At 47.7% G+C, this 18,202-nt stretch overlaps 1 protein-coding gene across 3 annotated transcripts in view; it reads left to right on the plus strand.

Annotated features, from left to right (window-relative positions):
• The window catches only part of KLHL8 (kelch like family member 8), a 131,766-nt gene that overhangs the window by 109,094 nt on the left and 4,470 nt on the right, over positions 1-18,202 (plus strand). For all 3 annotated transcript variants that reach the window (XM_077476364.1, XM_077476363.1, XM_077476362.1), the window contains exon 8: positions 11,869-12,028. In XM_077476364.1, the coding sequence (XP_077332490.1) occupies positions 11,869-12,028 (160 nt within the window). The remainder of the gene's footprint in view (positions 1-11,868; positions 12,029-18,202) is intronic.

The following is an 18,202-nucleotide window of genomic DNA, read 5'->3' on the forward strand; positions in this document are numbered from 1 at the left end:
CTGGACTGAATGCTATGACCGAAACCTGGACAGAACGCTGTGACAGAAATGCTGGACAGAACGCTATGACAGGAATGCTGGGCCGAACGTTGTGACAGAAAATGCTGGGCCGAATGTTATGACAGAAAATGCTGGGCCGAACGCTGTGACAGAAAAATGCTGGGCCGAACGCTGTGACAGAAAAATGCTGGGCCGAACGCTGTGACAGAAAAATGCTGGGCCGAACGCTGTGACAGAAAAATGCTGGGCCGAACGCTGTGGCAGAAAAATGCTGGGCAGAACGCTGTGACAGAAAAATGCTGGGCAGAACGCTGTGACAGAAAAATGCTGGGCAGAACGCTGTGACAGAAAAATGCTGGGCAGAACGCTGTGACAGAAAAATGCTGGGCAGAACGCTGTGACAGAAAAATGCTGGGCAGAACGCTGTGACAGAAAAATGCTGGGCAGAACGCTGTGACAGAAAAATGCTGGGCAGAACGCTGTGACAGAAAAATGCTGGGCAGAACGCTGTGACAGAAAAATGCTGGGCAGAACGCTGTGACAGAAATGCTGGGCAGAACGCTGTGACAGAAATGCTGGACAGAACGCTGTGACAGAAATGCTGGACAGAACGTTGTGACGGAAAATCGCAGACGGAACGTTGTGACGGAAAATCGCAGGCGGAACGCTGTGACCGAAAATCGCAGGCGGAACGCTGTGACGGAAAATCGCAGGCGGAACGCTGTGACGGAAAATCGCAGGCAGAACGCTGTGACGGAAAATCGCAGGCAGAACGCTGTGACGGAAAAAAACCAGGCAGAACGCTGTGACGGAAAATCGCAGGCAGAACGCTGTGACGGAAAATCGCAGGCAGAACGCTGTGACGGAAAATCGCAGGCAGAACGCTGTGACGGAAAATCGCAGGCAGAACGCTGTGACAGAAAACGCTGGCAGAACGCTATGACAGAAAACGCTGGCAAAACACTATAACAGAACGCTATGACAGAAAATTGCTGATGGAAGCTACCACAGACACCAGGGCTGACCCCAATATAACACCAACCAAAGAAACCACCAACAAGTAAAGCAGCAACCTGGGTGGACTGAGATCCTCCATCACTGCAGCAGAGATGCCAGTCTGCGCTGTGGGGAGGAAAGGAGCAACAGGTGGGTGACAGCCCATCCCCCTTACAAGCACCAGGACCCACCGCTCACTTGGCAGCCAGCCGATACCACCCCCCCCCCCCCCACATGAGCAAGGGGAGAGAGGATCCAGCAGCTGACCGATCACCAGGCGGGTTCTCGGCAGCTCTGGCGACGGACATGCAGGGGGAGCGGAGCCAGCGGGGGCCGACCCCCCCCTCACCCCCCCACCATGCGAGCAAAGGGAGAGAGGAGCCAGCGGGCGGCCGACCACCCCCCGCCATGTGAGCAATGAGAGAGAAGCCAGCGGGCGGCCGACCACCCCCCCCCCCCCCCCCCCGCCGCCATGCGAGCAAGGGGAGAGAGGATCCAGCGGGCGGCCGATCACAAGGCGGGCTCCCAGCAGCCCCGCCGATCACACCCTCCCCCCAGGGAGAATCAGCCGAGCGGCCGCCACGTGGAGCCCCCCCCCCCCGGACGAATCGGCAGCACAACACACATGGGGAGAGAGAGAGGGGCTGGGGCGGCCGATCCCCCTCCCCTCCCCACACTGGAAGAAACGGCGGGTGGGTGGACAGAGCAAACGTGTGGGGAGAGAGAGGAGCTGGGGCGGCCGATCACCCCCCCCCCACTCCCCATACTGGCAGAAACGGCGGGCGGGTGGACAGAGCAAACGTGTGGGGGGAGAGAGAGGAGCTGGGGCGGCCGATCGCCCCCCCTCTCCCCACGCTGGCAGAAACGGCGGGCGGATGGACAGAGCAAACGTGTGGGGAGAGAGAGAGAGGATCACCACCCCCTCTCCTCACACTGGAACATGACAGGAAAACGCACCCCGCTTCCCCACCAGCATGAATGCAGAGCAGAGAGTGGTGGGGGATAGCTGGACAGCCCTTCCCCCATGAGCTACCTAGAAAACCCCAGCTCTGGCCCTGACAGAGGAGGAGGGTTATATAGCCTCAGACTCCTCCCACAAATACAGGCTGGCCTACGGCCAGCCTTCCCACATATATATATATATATATATATATATATATATATATATATATATATATATATTTATTATTATTATTATTATTATTATTATTATTATTATTATTATTATTATTACATTTTTTATTTTTGTTTTTAGTGATCTGTACAAAATCTGGTATTCCATTGCATCAAATTCACCTCTTTAATCCAGCTAAGGCAAACGGAAAGCTAGCTGGTTATTTGACTTTGCATATCTCTTTCAAAACTGAATAAACACACATTTCTACTAAAAAAGCTAAAATGTATGTTTCATGCATAACTCAGATTTACCACTAGGATGTATGTTCGACTCGAACATCGGCTGTTCGCCCGTTCTGCGAATTCCGAACATTATGGGCCGTTCGCGCCAAATTCGTGTGGCGCTCACAGCCCATAATCCACTGCGATGGCGCAGTGCATTGCTGGCTCATGATTGGCCAAGCATGCACTGTGACCCCGCATGCTTGGCCAATCACAGCACCGGCAGCGAGGAGAGCCATGATTGGCCACAGGCTGGATGCCTGTGGCCAATCATAGCTCAGGCTGTGTAGTACACGCCCCACACTATGTAAGACCGCCAGAGTGGCGGCCTTGTGTAGTGTGTTGGCATCTGAAGGAGCTAGTGGGTGTTCTGTGTACCTTCAACACAGTATAAACCGATCGTTATCGGCCGATTTTTCGATCTTGCTCTTCTGTAGTGGTTGTTGTCTGCGTGCCCTGACCGCAGTATACACCACTATATTCACCTCACCTATATAGCTAGCGATATATCTATCTTTTATAATAGAGCTTGCAGTCAGTGTTAGGAGCTTGTGCGTGCTGTCTGCGTGCTCTGTACCCAGTACACACCGCTATATCCACCTACATAGCTCTTCTCTATTTGAGCCATCTGCCATCTGCAGGAGTTATTGGAAGTTGTGTGTGCCTCCAGCACAGCACAGTATACATCTGTATTTACCCTTTATTGCTGGTGTTCTATAATAAAGGCATCTGCAGGAGTTAGTGGGTGTTGTGTGCCTCCAGCACAATATACACTACCCAATTGCTGTTTTACCCAACTCCCTTCAGGCCATTACCATGTCTAGAAGGCCAGCAAGGAGAGGCAGACAGGCGCGAGCCGATAAAAGAGGGCATGCAGGCTCTGTGTCTAGAGACAACAGTGCTGGTCGTGGACGCGGTGCATCGTCATCGGCACGTGGCCATGGGACACGCTTGTCCTTCTTTTCGGCAGCTGGACATGTTGAGCCGCAACGTGCCAACGACTTGGTAGAGTGGATGACCAAGCCCTCTTCATCCTCCTCATCCTCTCTCACCCATTCTCAGGGTACTAGCAAAGCAGCTGCCAACGCATCGTCTTCCCTCGTCTCAATGTCATCATCAGTGACTCCTTCCCTAGACCCACCACGTCCTCCTGAGGAGTCTCCTGAACTCTTTGAGCACAGTGTTGGGTACATGCTCCAGGAGGATGCCCAGTGTTTTGTAGGCTCTGATGATGACACTCAGCTAGAGGAAGGCAGTAGTGTGAATGCAGAGAGAGGGGATGCTCAAGAAGGACAGCAATCTGGCAATCATGTTCCACAAGCTGCAGCATACTGCCAGGTTTGCTACAGCGATGAAGAGGGAGGGGATGATGAGGGCACTGACTCCACGTGGGTGCCTGGTATGAGAGAGGAGGAGGAGGCACATGTCCAACGAGGCAGGATGCCCTCCAGGGGCCAGCTTATGGGCAGCACACCGACTGAATCACACCGCAGAGCTCCGCCTGTGCAGGGCGCTGCCTGTGCGTGTTATTCTAAAAGGTCTTTGGTGTGGGCCTTTTTTGAGACGAGTGCATCAGATCGCACCGCTGCTATTTGCAACATATGTCTCAAGCGTATCTCGCGTGGCCAAAACATCAGCCGCTTGGGCACCACATGCTTGACCAGACATATGTTGACCTGCCATGCTGCTCGTTGGCAAGCGTACCTCAAAGACCCACACCAAAGAACAAAGCGGACCTCTCCTTGCTCCTCATCAGCTGGTATCTCCAACCCCACTAGACCTTCAGTCCTCTCTGAAACCTGCTCTGAGAGGAATGAAGGTGTAGAATTAGGTGTGTCACAGCCAAGTGCTTCCGGGCACTCTGCTAGCAGTACACCCACGTCCGATTATAGCAGGCAAACGTCCCTGCCCCAGCTGCTGGACCGGCGAAAGAAGTTCACTCCCAGCCATCCACATGCCCAGCGGTTGAATGCTAGCTTGGCTAAATTGCTAGCACTTCAACTGCTGCCTTTTCGGTTGGTTGACTCTGCCCCCTTCCGTGAGTTTGTACAATGTGCGGTTCCTCAGTGGCAGGTCCCCAAACGCCACTTTTTCTCACGGAAGGCGATTCCGGCTCTCTACCGGCATGTGGAAGGCAATGTCCTTGCCTCGCTGGACAGGGCAGTCAGTGGTAAGGTGCATATTACCGCTGACTCATGGTCCAGCAGGCAGTGACAGGGACGTTACCTGTCTTTCACGGCCCATTGGGTCACTCTTCTGGCAGCTGGGAAGGATGCAGGACAAGGTGCAGTAGTGTTGGAGGTTGTTCTGCCACCACGCCTCCAAAATGCTACTATTGGTTGTGACACACCTCTCTCCTCCACCCCCTCCTTCTTCCTCCATGGCCTCTTCCAGTGCTCTGTCCTCAGAACCAGCGGTGCTCCGTAGGCGTTCCAGGGGCTACACAAGTACGCAGGCAAAACGATGCCATGCCGTGCTTGCGCTGGTTTGTTTGGGGGACAGGAGCCACACTGGGGCGGATGTTTTGTCAGCTCTGCAGGGGCAGGCCGAGAGGTGGTTGACGCCACGTCAGCTTAAGCCAGGAATGGTGGTTTGCAACAATGGCACCAACCTCCTCTTCGCCCTTCGACAGGGACAACTGACAAGTGTGCCCTGTGTAGCTCACGTCCTTAAAGAGGAAGTAAACCCTGATGGGTTTACTTCCTCTTTTTTTCCCTGCAAAGGTAAAGCATAATGGACTACTATGCATCGCATAGTAGCTCATTATGTGTCACTTACCTGACACAGGAGCCAGCGAAGTCACCGCTGTCCTCTGTAGTCCGCCGCATCCATCTTGCTGGTGGCGTCTCGCAGCTCCGACGAATGACAGCGGCGAAGCCGCGATGACGTCACTCCCGCGCATGCGCACGGGAGTCGCGTCTTGCAGCTCCGCCGCTGCCATTCGGCGAAGCCGCGTTGACGTCACTCCTGCGCATGCGCACGGGAGTCGACAAATTAGGCAAATCCATTCTTGGACTTGCTGCATTTAGTGCGCCTGCGCGCCGCTGTCTACGGCGCATGCGCCGTAGACAGCGGTGCCCATTTTCGGGCAAATATCTCCTAAACCATATAGGTTTAGGAGATATTGCTTGGACCTACAGGTAAGCCTTAATCTAGGCTTACCTGTAGGTCAAAGTGGTTTGAAAGGGTTTACTTCCTCTTTAACCTGGTGGTGCAGCGGTTCTTGGGCAGGTACCCGGGCTTACAGGATGTCCTGAAGCAGGCCAGGAAAGTCTGTGCATTTCCGCCGATCATTTAATGCCTGTGCTCGGCTGGCTGAGCTCCAAAAGGAGTTGAACCTGCCCAAGAACCTCCTTATATGTGACATGCCCACCAGGTGGAACTCAACGTTGGCCATGCTGCAGCGGCTGCACACGCAGCAGAGGGCCATCAATGAGTACCTGTGCGACTACGGCACCAGGACAGGGTCAGGGGAGCTTGGTTTTTTCTCACCACGCCAGTGGGGCATGATCAGGGATGCATGCACTGTCCTGTCACCGTTTGAGGAGGCCACAAGGATGGTGAGCAGTGACAGTGCATGCATCAGTGACACTGTACCTCTTGTCCACCTCTTGGAGCATACGCTGCGTGGAATAATGGACAGGGCACTTGAGGCAGAACAGAGGCAGGAAGAGGAGGACTTCCTTGCCTCTCAAGGCCCCCTTTATCCAGACAGTGTTCCTGCTATGCCACCCATCACACAGGAAGAGGATGAGGAGGAGGATGATTGTGTCATTATGGAGGTGGAGGCTGGCACTTAGCATCAGCAGCAGCAGCAGTCTTGTAGAGATGATTTACAGTCCCAAGAAACCCGTGGACTTGTACGTGGCTGGGAGGAGGTAGATGCGGATCATGTTGTCCTTAGTGACCCAGAGGACTCCGGACCGAATGCCTCAGCTAACCTACGCTGCATGGCCTCCCTGATCCTGCAAAGCCTGCGGAAGGATCCTCGTATTCTTCGGATCAAGGAGAGGGACCATTACTGGCTGGCCACTCTCCTTGATCCACGGTACAAGGGTAAGGTTGCCGACCTTATCTTGTCATCGCAGAGGGAGCAGAGGATGAGACATCTCCGGGAGGCCTTGCAGAAAGGTCTGTGCAACGCGTTCCCAGAGACTGGGAGGTTACAAACTCCTGGTCCTGGACAACGTGTTGCTGAGGCATCGGTCAGAATGAGCGGTGGAGAAGGTGGCCATCTGACTGATGCTTTCAGACAATTTTTTAGTCCGCAGCCCCAAGGTATAATCGGTTCCAGCAACCATCGCCAGCGTCTGATTTACATGGTGCAGGAATACCTAGGGGCAAGGTCAGACTTGGACACCTTTCCCACGGAAAATCCTCTGGCTTACTGGGTCTTGAGGATGGATCACTGGCCAGAGCTTGCACAGTATGCAATTGAGCTACTGGCCTGTCCTGCATCCAGCGTTCTTTCGGAACGCACCTTCAGTGCTGCTAGTGGCTTTGTTACCGATCACAGGGTGCGCCTGTCCACCGAATCAGTTGATCGACTGACCTTCATCAAGATGAATCAGTCTTGGATAACCCACAGCTACCAAGTACCTGAAGCTGATGTAACCGAATAATTTTTTTTTAAATATCACATCCCTTCGACTGCCTATGCTGATGCTGAGTGACTGTCCTGTTATGTTGATTGTCTATCCTCTTCCTCCTCCGCTGATATGTTGGAAGAACATTTCTGGTTCTGGGTGATGCCATCAGCCCAATTTTTCTGCCCCTGTTTAACAGGGGCGTTTAATTACAATTTTTGATGCAATGCTTTGCAGCAGGGCTAATTCCTGCAATAAAACTAGAGTATATGGGAGAGGTTGCAGTGCCGTGGCACCAGCACCAGTGCCTAAGGCCCAATCTTTCTGCCCCTGTTTAACACGGGCATTTAATTACAATTTTTGATATAATATTTCACAGGAGGGCCCGTTCCTGTGCCCACCCAGAGTAACTGTGAGGACTTATAGTGTTGTGGCACCAGCACCACAACCACCAAAGGTCGATTTTTCTACCACTGTTCAACAATGGCATGTAATTACAATTCTTGATATAATCGTTCACAGCAGGGCGCTCCAGCGCCCACCAAGAGTCACTTTGAGGGCTTACAATGTTGTGGCAAAACCAACACCTTGTTCCGCCATTTCTGCAGAGCATATAGGGCAGGCCCCTACTTTCAAACATCCAACTTACAAACATCTCCTACTTGCAAACGGAAGGAGACAACAGCAAGTGAGATGAAAAAAGATGTACGACAAAACAAATTGTACAGGGGTGATAACCCTTCCCTATGTTTTCCAAAAAGCTTAAAAATAGTTTTTTTGACTGGAGCTACACTTTAAAAATGTACCAGTTGAAAATTACAAACAGATTCAACTTAACACAACAAACCTACACAGTCCCTGTCTTGTTTGCACCGCCTGTATACTGCTGTTCTGAGTATATAGGGCCTGGGGGCCACACACATTTCCTTTTTTTAATATGGTTACAGGGTTCCCCTTAATATGCATACAAGACCCAAAGGGGCTGGTAATGGGCAGGGAGGCCTACCCATGCCATTTTTCTCAGTGATTTTCAACCATATTGCAGGAACCAGATATAACATTAAAACCGCAAGCAGTTTTAAATGATGTTATTTCCGTTTAATGTCATTTTGTGCAGGGACTGTTCTAAACACGGGAAACACGTGGTACTTCACAGGCATACTACAGACAGGCACGATATTTAAAGGAATATTTCACTTTTTTTTTTCATTTTAATCGTCATTAACCACTTTCAGACCGGACCATTTTGCTGGTAAATGACCAGAGGTCTTTTTACACTTTGGCACTGCGCTGCTTTAACTGGTAATTGCGCGGTCATGCAATGTTGTACCCAAACAAAATTTGCGTCCTTTTCTTCCCACAAATAGAGCTTTCTTTTGATGGTATTTGATTGCCTCTGCGATTTTTATTTTTTGCGATATAAACGTAAAAAGACCGCAAATTTTGAAAAAAAATGATATTTTCTACTTTTTGTTATTAGAAAAATCCAATAAACTCAATTTTAGTCATACATTTAGGCCAAAATGTATTCAGCCACATGTCTTTGGTAAAAAAAAAGTCAATAATTGTATATTTATTGGTTTGCGCAAAAGTTGTCACATCTACAAACTAAGGTACGTTTTCTGGAATTTACGCAGCTTTTAGTTTACGACTGCCTATCTCATTTCTTGAGGTGCTAAAATGGCAGGGCAGTACAAAACCCCCCCAAATGACCCCATTTTGGAAAGTAGACCCCCTAAGGAAATTGATAAGAGGCATGTTGAGCCCATTGAATATTTTATTTTTTTGCCTCAAGCGATTGAATAATGACAAAAAAAAATTTTTTTTTTTTTTTTTTTTTTACACAAAGTTGTCACTAAATGATATATTGCTCACACATGCTATGGGCGTATGTGAAATGACACCCCAAAATAAATTCTGCTGCTTCTCCTGAGTACGGGGATACCACATATGTGGGACTTTTTGGGAGCCTAGCCGCGTACGGGGCCCCGAAAACCAAGCACCGCCTTCAGGCTTTCTAAGGGCGTAAATTTTTGAGTTCACTTCTCACTACCTATTACAGTTTTGAAGGCCATAAAATGCCAAGATGGCACAAAACCCCCACAAATGACCCCATTTTAGAAAGTAGACACCCCAAGCTATTTGCTGAGAGGCATGTTGAGTTCATGGAATATTTTATATTTTGCCACAAGTTGCGGGAAAATTACAAACTTTTTTTTTTTTTTTTTTTTTCACAAAGTTGTCACTAAATGATATATTGCTCACACATGCCATGGGCATATGTGAAATGACACCCCAAAATAAATTCTGCTGCTTCTCCTGAGTACGGGGATACCACATATGTGGGACTTTTTGGGAGCCTAGCCGCGTACGGGGCCCCGAAAACCAAGCACCGTCTTCAGGCTTTCTAAGGGCGTAAATTTTTGAGTTCACTTCTCACTACCTATTACAGTTTTGAAGGCCATAAAATGCCAAGATGGCACAAAACCCCCACAAATGACCCCATTTTAGAAAGTAGACACCCCAAGCTATTTGCTGAGAGGCATGTTGAGTCCATGGAATATTTTATATTTTGCCACAAGTTGCGGGAAAATTACAAACTTTTTTTTTTTTCACAAAGTTGTCACTAAATGATATATTGCTCACGCATGCCATGGGCATATGTGAAATGACACCCCAAAATAAATTCTGCTGCTTCTCCTGAGTACGGGGATACCACATATGTGGGACTTTTTGGGAGCCTAGCCGCGTACGGGGCCCCGAAAACCAAGCACCGCCTTCAGGCTTTCTAAGGGCGTTACAGTTTTGAAGGCCATAAAATGCCAAGATGGCACAAACCCCCCCCCAAATGACCCCATTTTGGAAAGTAGACACCCCTAAATTTAGGGGTACACTAGTGAGACTAGGTAATAAATGGCGGGTGCCCTGAAACTATAAAAAAATAACTAACCAACCAGCGTCACCTGTAACAGTTATATGGTGATCACTGGTGAAAGGGTTAACTAGGGGGCAATCAGGGGGCTTTATGCGGTAGTATATGGGGGTCCCTGGCGCTATAAAAAGCTGCGGCGAACCTAAATATCTACCTGCCTAACTAGCGTCACCTGTGACACTAATACAGCGATCAGAAAAACGATCGCTTATTAGGCTGGGTTCACACTGGAGCGATGCGGGAACGCCACGAATGCGCGGCGGGTTCCCGCATCGCATGCCTCCCGGCGGCAGTTCACACTGCCCTATGCGAACTGCTGGGAGTGTCAGTGAAATGTTACTGACACCCCCAGATCAGTTCGCATATCGCAGTGCGATCTGCAAACTCGGATCGCATGGTGTGAACACCCATGCGATCCGATTCTGCTGCGGGCCAAAAAAAGGGTCCCGTGCGAATTTGCGGCGGGTGCGGCGAATGGCTGAACTCGAATCGCACAGAGATCGGATGTGATTTGCACTGCAGTGCGGTGCGAATCACATTCGTTCTCATAAACCGCTGCAATGTGAACCCAGCCTTAGTGACACTGGCGACGGGGGGTGATCACGGGGTTAAACCTTTATTGGGGGGGTTAGGGGGGTACATTAGAACTAAAGGGGGCTAACTCTAACTGCCCTAACAGTTATTACAGTAACAAATGACACCAATGCAAAAAAAAAAAATGACATTGGTGTCACTGTGACTGGGGGGCAGGGGTAATTGGGGGGGTGATCGGGGGGTAAAGGGGGGGTGTGAGTGTGCCTGGCATGTTCTACTGTGTGTGTAGAGTGTTGGTGCAACTCACCGATCCGCTCTCCTCCGTGTCGGAACGAAAAATACCGACACAGAGGAGAGAATACATCACTTCCTCTCCTGTGTTTACATTACAGGAGAGGAAGTGATGTCACGGGGGATTTCCATTCGTCGAGAGCGATCGCGAGGGGGTGGCCATGAATGAATGGCCGCCCCCTCATCCCGGATCGCTCTCGAAGGAATGCCGACCGCCGCAGGCACCGGGGGGGGGCCCGATCGGGCCCCCCACCCGCGGGCAGGCAGGGACTTATATATACGCCCATATGCCTGCCCGTGCCATTCTGCCGACGTATATCGTCGTGCGGCGGTCGGCAAGTGGTTAAAATCAGTGCTCCCGCCAAAACGGCCATTTTTAAAAACATTTTAGACATTGACCCATGTCCCCTGGGGCCAGGTCCCCAAACCCTTTTTAGGACAGTATCTTGCATATTAGCCGTTAAAATTAGCACTTTTAATTTCAAACGTTCGAGTCCCATAGACTTCAATGGGGTTCTAAAGTTCGTATGAATTTGGGGTCCGTTCGAAAGTTCTGGTGCGAACTGAACCGAGGGGTGTTCGGCTCATCCCTATTTACCACCACGCCTTTTTATTTATTTATTTTTCTTTGTTTCTGTAGCAAAGCTTGAAAAATGTTTGTAGGGCCAGCTGCTGGAGCTCTGGTCCTATTGATGTAGGCAGCCCCAACATAACTAAATCTCAAAAAAAAAAAAAAAACTTTCTATTTACAGTGTATGAGCTGGCTTGTGGGAATCCAGGCCAGCAGCATTGTTCTTTTTTTTGGGGGGGGGGGGGGGGGGGGGAAATTATGTATGGAAATGTTGGAGGGTGAGGGAAAAGGTGAAGGCATGTAGTCCAGCAGGCAGAGCTGACGACTATGATCCTGATTTCAATGCAGCAGAGAGACTGTGTTGTCCACCCAAACAGGATGTTAAGAGCACACTAGATTTCTGGCACATCAATGGGTGTTTTTCTGTATTTGCAGTATTTTTAAAGGCATACCATGTGGGAAATTTGATGCATTGAATAGGATGTGTGTGCGCACACGCAACTGTGAATTTTATTATGCATATTTATGTACCATATTTTAACTGCGTTTATAACTTTTAGAACCATGTATATGCTGTTGGAGGGAATGATGGCGTTGCTTCCCTCTCAAGTGTGGAGAGGTATGACCCTCATCTAGATAAATGGGTGGACATTAAAGAGATGGGCCAAAGAAGAGCAGGCACTGGAGTGAGCGAATTGCATGGATGTCTCTATGTTGTAGGTGAGTGTTGGAACTGGGCAGTGACTTTGGAAGGCCAAAATGATTTAATGTTGCACATGACCATAATAGTAGATCAGATGGGGACTATATGTTTGTGCATAGCACAATTACAAAAACCTTTAACTGAGCACTGCATAATAAATAGGGCACTGCATCCAAACAAGAGAATGTGTTTTTTGATGGAAATTTTTGAATAAATACGCAGACCATAAAAGTAGCCTAGGTACTGTCTGTGGTGCAAATCTATCAGATATTCAGCAAATCAGTGCAATACATTCTGTGCTCACATCTATCTTTTTCTTACCTTGATGCACTGGTATTGTTAATATGGCAACTTAGTGTCACCAAATTCCAGGCCATTATGAACAGCAAAGTATACCATATCCTAACCATGCTGAAGTTTGGCTGCCTTTTCCTGCTCATTCTTATGGGCCCGTGAGGCTGCCCTTCATATTCATGAAAGGGAGAATCCTAGCGACAAGTTTTGACATTACCCAAAATTATCAGAGCTTTGTTTACTACCATCTGATACAGGAATGTTTGGGGAGCTGCAGTTATATCCTTCTAGTCACTTTAACATTAATAACAATAATAGGAAAATCGTGTTATTTTGCAAGTGCATATTTATTCTATACAGGTTTTGTAAATGTCGATGCGAGTTTGTTTTCCTTACTTGCTCATGTATGAGCCCCTCCTTCCCTAAATACTTGTCTGATCTTGATCCAGCGCTGTGCCCAAGGACAGCAACACTGCGCTCTCCCCCCTCCCTGGCTCATTAAGAACTGCACTGTGTGTGTCAATAGACACACACAGTATGGCTCGGGATCGAGCCCTCACAAATGGCGCCCCCACCCACCCAGAATAGTAGGAGAGGGGGCTGCTCTGTGCAAAACCATTGCACAAAGCAGGTAAGTATAGCATGTTTGTTTAAAAAAATAAAATAATAAAAGACCCTTTTGCAATCCATTTTTTGTTAGCTTGCATTTCAAAAAGGAATAGTAAAGCATTGAGTATTGCTGCAAAGCAGGATGCCAAAGCCTGTGCATGTAAAAGCAATATATTGTAGATGTACAGTGAGGTAAAGTATTTGATCCCCTGCTGATTTTGTAAGTTTGTCCTCTGACAGGGGAATGATCAGTCTATAATTTTAGGTTCATTTTACCAGTGAAACATAGAATAGCAACAAAAATATACAGAAAAACGCATTTCAGAAAAGTTAGAAATTGATTTGCATTTTAATGAGTCAAATAAATATTTGATCCCCTATCAATCAGCAAGATTTCTGGCTTCCAGGTTTCTTCTATACAGGTAATGAGCTGAGATTAGGAGTACTCTTAGGGAGGGAATGCGCCTAATCTCTGCTTGTTACCTGTATAAAAGACACCTGTCCACAGAAGCAATGAGATTCTAATCTCTCCACCATGGCCAAGACCAAAGAGCTGTCCAAGGATGCCAGGGACAAGATTCTAGACCTACACAAGGCTGGAATAGGCTACAAGATTATCGCCAAGCAGCTTGGTGACAGGGTGACAACAGTTGATGCGGTTATTTGCAAATGGAAGAAACTCAAAATAACTCAATCTCCCTCAGTCTCATGCAAGATCTCACCTCCTGGAGTTTCAATTTTCATGAGAACGGTGAGGAATCCACCCTGAACTACATGGGAGAATCTTGTCAATAATCTTAAGGCAGCTGGGACCATAGGCGCGAAAAAAAAAAAATGGGTAACGCACTACGCCATGAAGGACTGAAGTCCTGCAGCACCCACAAGGTCCCCCTGCTCAAGAAAGCACATGTATAGGCCTGTCCTGAAGTTTGCGAATGAACATCTGAATGATTCAGAGGAGAACTGGGTGAAAGTGTTGTGCACAGATGAGACCAAAATAGAGGTCTTTTGCATCAACTCAGCTCGTCCCAAAAGCACAATCCCCACCGTAAAATCTGGAGGCAGAAACATTATGCTTTGGGGGGGTGCCTTTCTGCTAAGGAGACAGGACAAATCTTGGGTGATAACCTCCTTACCTCAGGTAGTGCATTGAAAATGGGTCATGGATGGGTATTCCAGCATGACAATGACCCAAAACACACGTCCAAAGCAACAAAGGAGTATCTCAAGAAGAAGCACATTAGGGTCCTGGAGTGGCCCAGCCAGTCTCCAGACCTTAATCCCATAGAAAATATATGGAGAGAGCTGAAGGTTTGAGTTACCAAATGTCCTCCTCGAAACCTAAATGACTTAGAGAGTATCTGCCAAGAGGAGTGGGACAAAATCCCTCCTGAGATGTGTGCAAACCTGGTGGCCAACTACAAGAAACGTCTGACCTGTGATTGCCAACAAGAGTTTTGCCACCAAGACTAAGTCAAATACTTTTCACTCTCTAAAATGCAATTTTTAATGTGTTTTTCTGGTTATTTTTGTTCTGTCTCTTGTTGTTAAAATAAACCTACGTTTAAAATTATAGACTGATCATTTTTGTCAGTGGGCAAACATACAAAATCAGCATGAGATCAAATACTTTTTTCCCTCATTGTACATATATAACTGCAAATTTACAAGGCATTTAAAAACATTACTACACATGATATCAAATTGATATATTATATAAGAAAATTGAAAACCATTTCTATTGTCCATTGAGGGTCACAGGAAGTCATGTTGTTGGATTATATTGCCGCATATCGCAGAAACGGAAAGTGGCAAACAAATTGTAGGCCAGCCCAGGAAAACCCCGCCTGCTTCATTTTTTTTTTTGCTAGTCACCTAGGAGGATGGATATCTTTTCTAAAGTTCTGCTAACAAGTCTAAACTTTTTTGCATAGTTTTTCACCTTGAAGTTGTTTTGTGAATATTCCTACCACATCGCTGCTTGAGATGGTCTCTACATGGCAACTGACTAAGCCTAGCCCGGCAACCAGCTCTGTAATTTCAGTATGTTAAATTGCAGTTATTTGAACTAGGGCAATGAACAACCAACATGACTCTGTTTTCCAGGACTGGGCTTTAAGAGAGCAATTCAGCAAGTACCTTTTTTGGGTTTGACTACTTTGCCTGTGCCCTGAATTGACTTTCCTGTAAATTCCATATATTGGAGTAGAGGACACAGGTCACTCTCCCTACAAAACTGAGGAATCGGAGTGGAGTAGGGTTATTGGGGAGGCACCCGGGGGGGTGTCTTCAAAATCTTTGCCAGTGTTAAACTACCTGAAGGTACAAGCCTATAACTTGGGGTCTCTGAATACTTTTGTGTCTTGTACTGTACCGTATTTTTCGGACTATAAGGCGCACTTAAAAGCCTAAATTTTCTCACAAAAACGGCCGTGCGCCTTATAATCCGGTGCGCCTTATATATGACCTGTTGACATCGCTGGAGTTCTTTGGTTAATGCACCCGGAATGATGGCAAGCACCGAATTAGTTTTCTTCACTTGGGCTTTAACAGTATCTGTCAGATGGGCGCGCATGGAGTCACAGATCAATAGGGATGGAGATTCGTGGAAAAAGCCACCCGGTCTCTTACCGTAAACCGACGTACCGTAAACCTCTCTCAGGTTGTTCTACTGCGTGACTGATAGCGATGAGTTTGAAATCCGCTTCGTAAGCATGTCTCTTAACAGGAGCCATTTTTGGGGCAGCGGGTATACCGTAGAAAATGAACGAATGAATGCGCACACCTCCTGACTAAGATGGCCGTAATGCCCAATCCAAGCAGTGCAGCTTCGTGGGATTACCAAAGCTAGGAAGCTGCACTGCTTGGATTGGGCATTACGGCCATCTTAGTCAGGAGGTGTGCGCATTCATTCGTTAATTTTCTACGGTATACCCGCTGCCCCAAAAATGGCTCCTGTTAAGAGACATGCTTATGATGCGGATTTCAAACTGAAGGCTATCAGTCATGCAGTAGAGCATGGAAATAGAGTAGCTGCGAGAGAATTCAACATTAATGAATCAATGGTACGGAAGTGGAGGAAGCAAGAAGATGCCCTGCGCCAGGTAAAGAAGACCAAACTGAGTTTCCGAGGAAACAAAGCAAGATGGCCACAGTTGGAGGACAAAATTGAACAGTGGGTTATTGAACAGAGAACCGCAGTTAGAAGTGTCTCTACTGTCTCTATTCGACTCAAAGCAACAGCGATCGCACGCGACATGGAGATCAACGACTTTCGAGGAGGTCCCTCTTGGTGCTTCCGTTTCATGAAAAGGCGGAATCTCTCTATCCGCACAAGAACCACTATGTCACAGCAACTGCCAAAGGATTACGAAGAAAAGCTGGCCATTTTCCATACCTACTGCAAGAACAAGATCAATGAACAGAAGATCCGGCCAGAGCACATCACCAACATGGACGAGGTCCCCCTTACCTTTGATATCCCTGTAAACCGTACTGTCAAGAGAACAGGGACCAGTACGGTATCTATACGCACTACAGGAAACGAGAAGTCATCCTTCACTGTAGTTCTCGGTTGCCAGGCTAATGGCCAGAAACTACCACCCATGGTAATTTTCAAGAGGAAGACTCTGCCAAAAGAAAAGTTTCCGGTTGGCATCATCATCAAGGCTAACCCGAAGGGCTGGATGGACGAGGAGAAGATGAGTGAGTGGCTGAGAGAGGTTTACGTCAAGAGACCGGGTGGCTTTTTCCACGAATCTCCATCCCTATTGGTCTGTGACTCCATGCGCGCCCATCTGACAGATACTGTCAAAGCCCAAGTGAAGAAAACTAATTCGGTGCTTGCCATCATTCCGGGTGGATTAACCAAAAAACTGCAGCCACTAGATATAGGTGTCAACAGGTCATTTAAAGTTAAATTGCGAGCTGCGTGGGAGCATTGGATGACAGAAGGCGAACACACATTCACCAACACAGGGAGGCAACGCCGGGCGAGTTACGCCACTATCTGCCAGTGGATCGTGGATGCCTGGGCGAAGGTATCAGTCACCAGTGTAATCCGAGCTTTCAAGAAGTCCGGAATTATCACTGAACAGCTAAGTACCGGTACCGATGACAGCAACGAGACTGACTCGGATACTGATGAGAATGATGAGAGGGATACGGGCGTGCTTGATGCCGAAATCGCCCAATTGTTAAACTCAGACACTGAAGATGAAGAATTTGATGGATTTGCGGGAGAAGAATAAAGTGAAAAAGTGAGTGTCTGGTTTTGTATTTAACTGAACAGTGTTAAGAGTTATTGTTATAGACCATTTTATGGTTATTGCTAAAGAGTTGAATAAAATTTGACTTACAGTACCGCATCAGAGTTTTGTTTCATTAAATGCGCCTTATAATCCAGTGCGCCTTATAGTCCGGTGCGCCTTATATATGGAAATATCCCATTTTATCAGCCGGTCGTTGCTAGTGCGCCTTATAATCCGGTGCGCCTTATAGTCCGAAAAATACGGTACTCCAAGATATGGAATGTAGCCAATCTGGGATATTCCACTTTCCACTGCATTCTTGCCCATAATGTAGCATTTCTTCTTGCTATAATGTCTGCAGGTTGAGATTTGAGCTGATGGGTCATATCTTGTAAAGAGCCCTCTCTAATCTTGCACATGGCTAAGGTGGCGTTTGAGGTCCAGGACTTGCTTCATTTTGTCTTTCAACAACCTCTTGCAACCATGCCTTTCTTTAGAAAGATGGACTCTTCCTGTAGTTCAGAGACCACCTTATTCAAGCATATGGTCTCAAAAATAAGGTGCCACCCTTTCCTGCAGGGTGTAAGCTACTAGATCTGTAAGTGCTTCATGGGCCCTTTGATATCAATCTACTGTTTCTCAGAATTACAAGGCTGCCACCTGGCTTTCTGTTAACATTTCGTAGCAAGGTCCTTTAAGCAGCTCTGAGTTGCTGGCAGTCCCCATTGCTGGGATTATTTTTGTGGGCCTGTTAGCATTTCGTTCTCTTGCCCACCCCACAGTTGGACTGATTTTCCAAAGTTATGACTTCCTGCGCCCTTGCGTGATCATGCTCTTGATACTGCTTGTTACAAAACTTTAAAGTAAAATAAAAGTATGCTGGGCGCAAGAGGGGTTATCCAGGACTGCCCTTTTTGTTTTGCCAGTGTCCAATCCTATACCATAACCCAACTGTGTACAAGAAAAAAGAAATTGGTGGTTCTAAAGGCTCAAGGTTTTTTTTACATTCATACCAACATACAAGAAAGTAAAAAATCT

The sequence above is a fragment of the Lithobates pipiens genome, unplaced genomic scaffold, assembly GCF_037356315.1.
Source record: "Lithobates pipiens isolate NorthernLeopardFrog02 unplaced genomic scaffold, aLitPip1_a1.2 Scaffold_13, whole genome shotgun sequence".
NCBI classification, from domain to species: domain Eukaryota; kingdom Metazoa; phylum Chordata; class Amphibia; order Anura; family Ranidae; genus Lithobates; species Lithobates pipiens.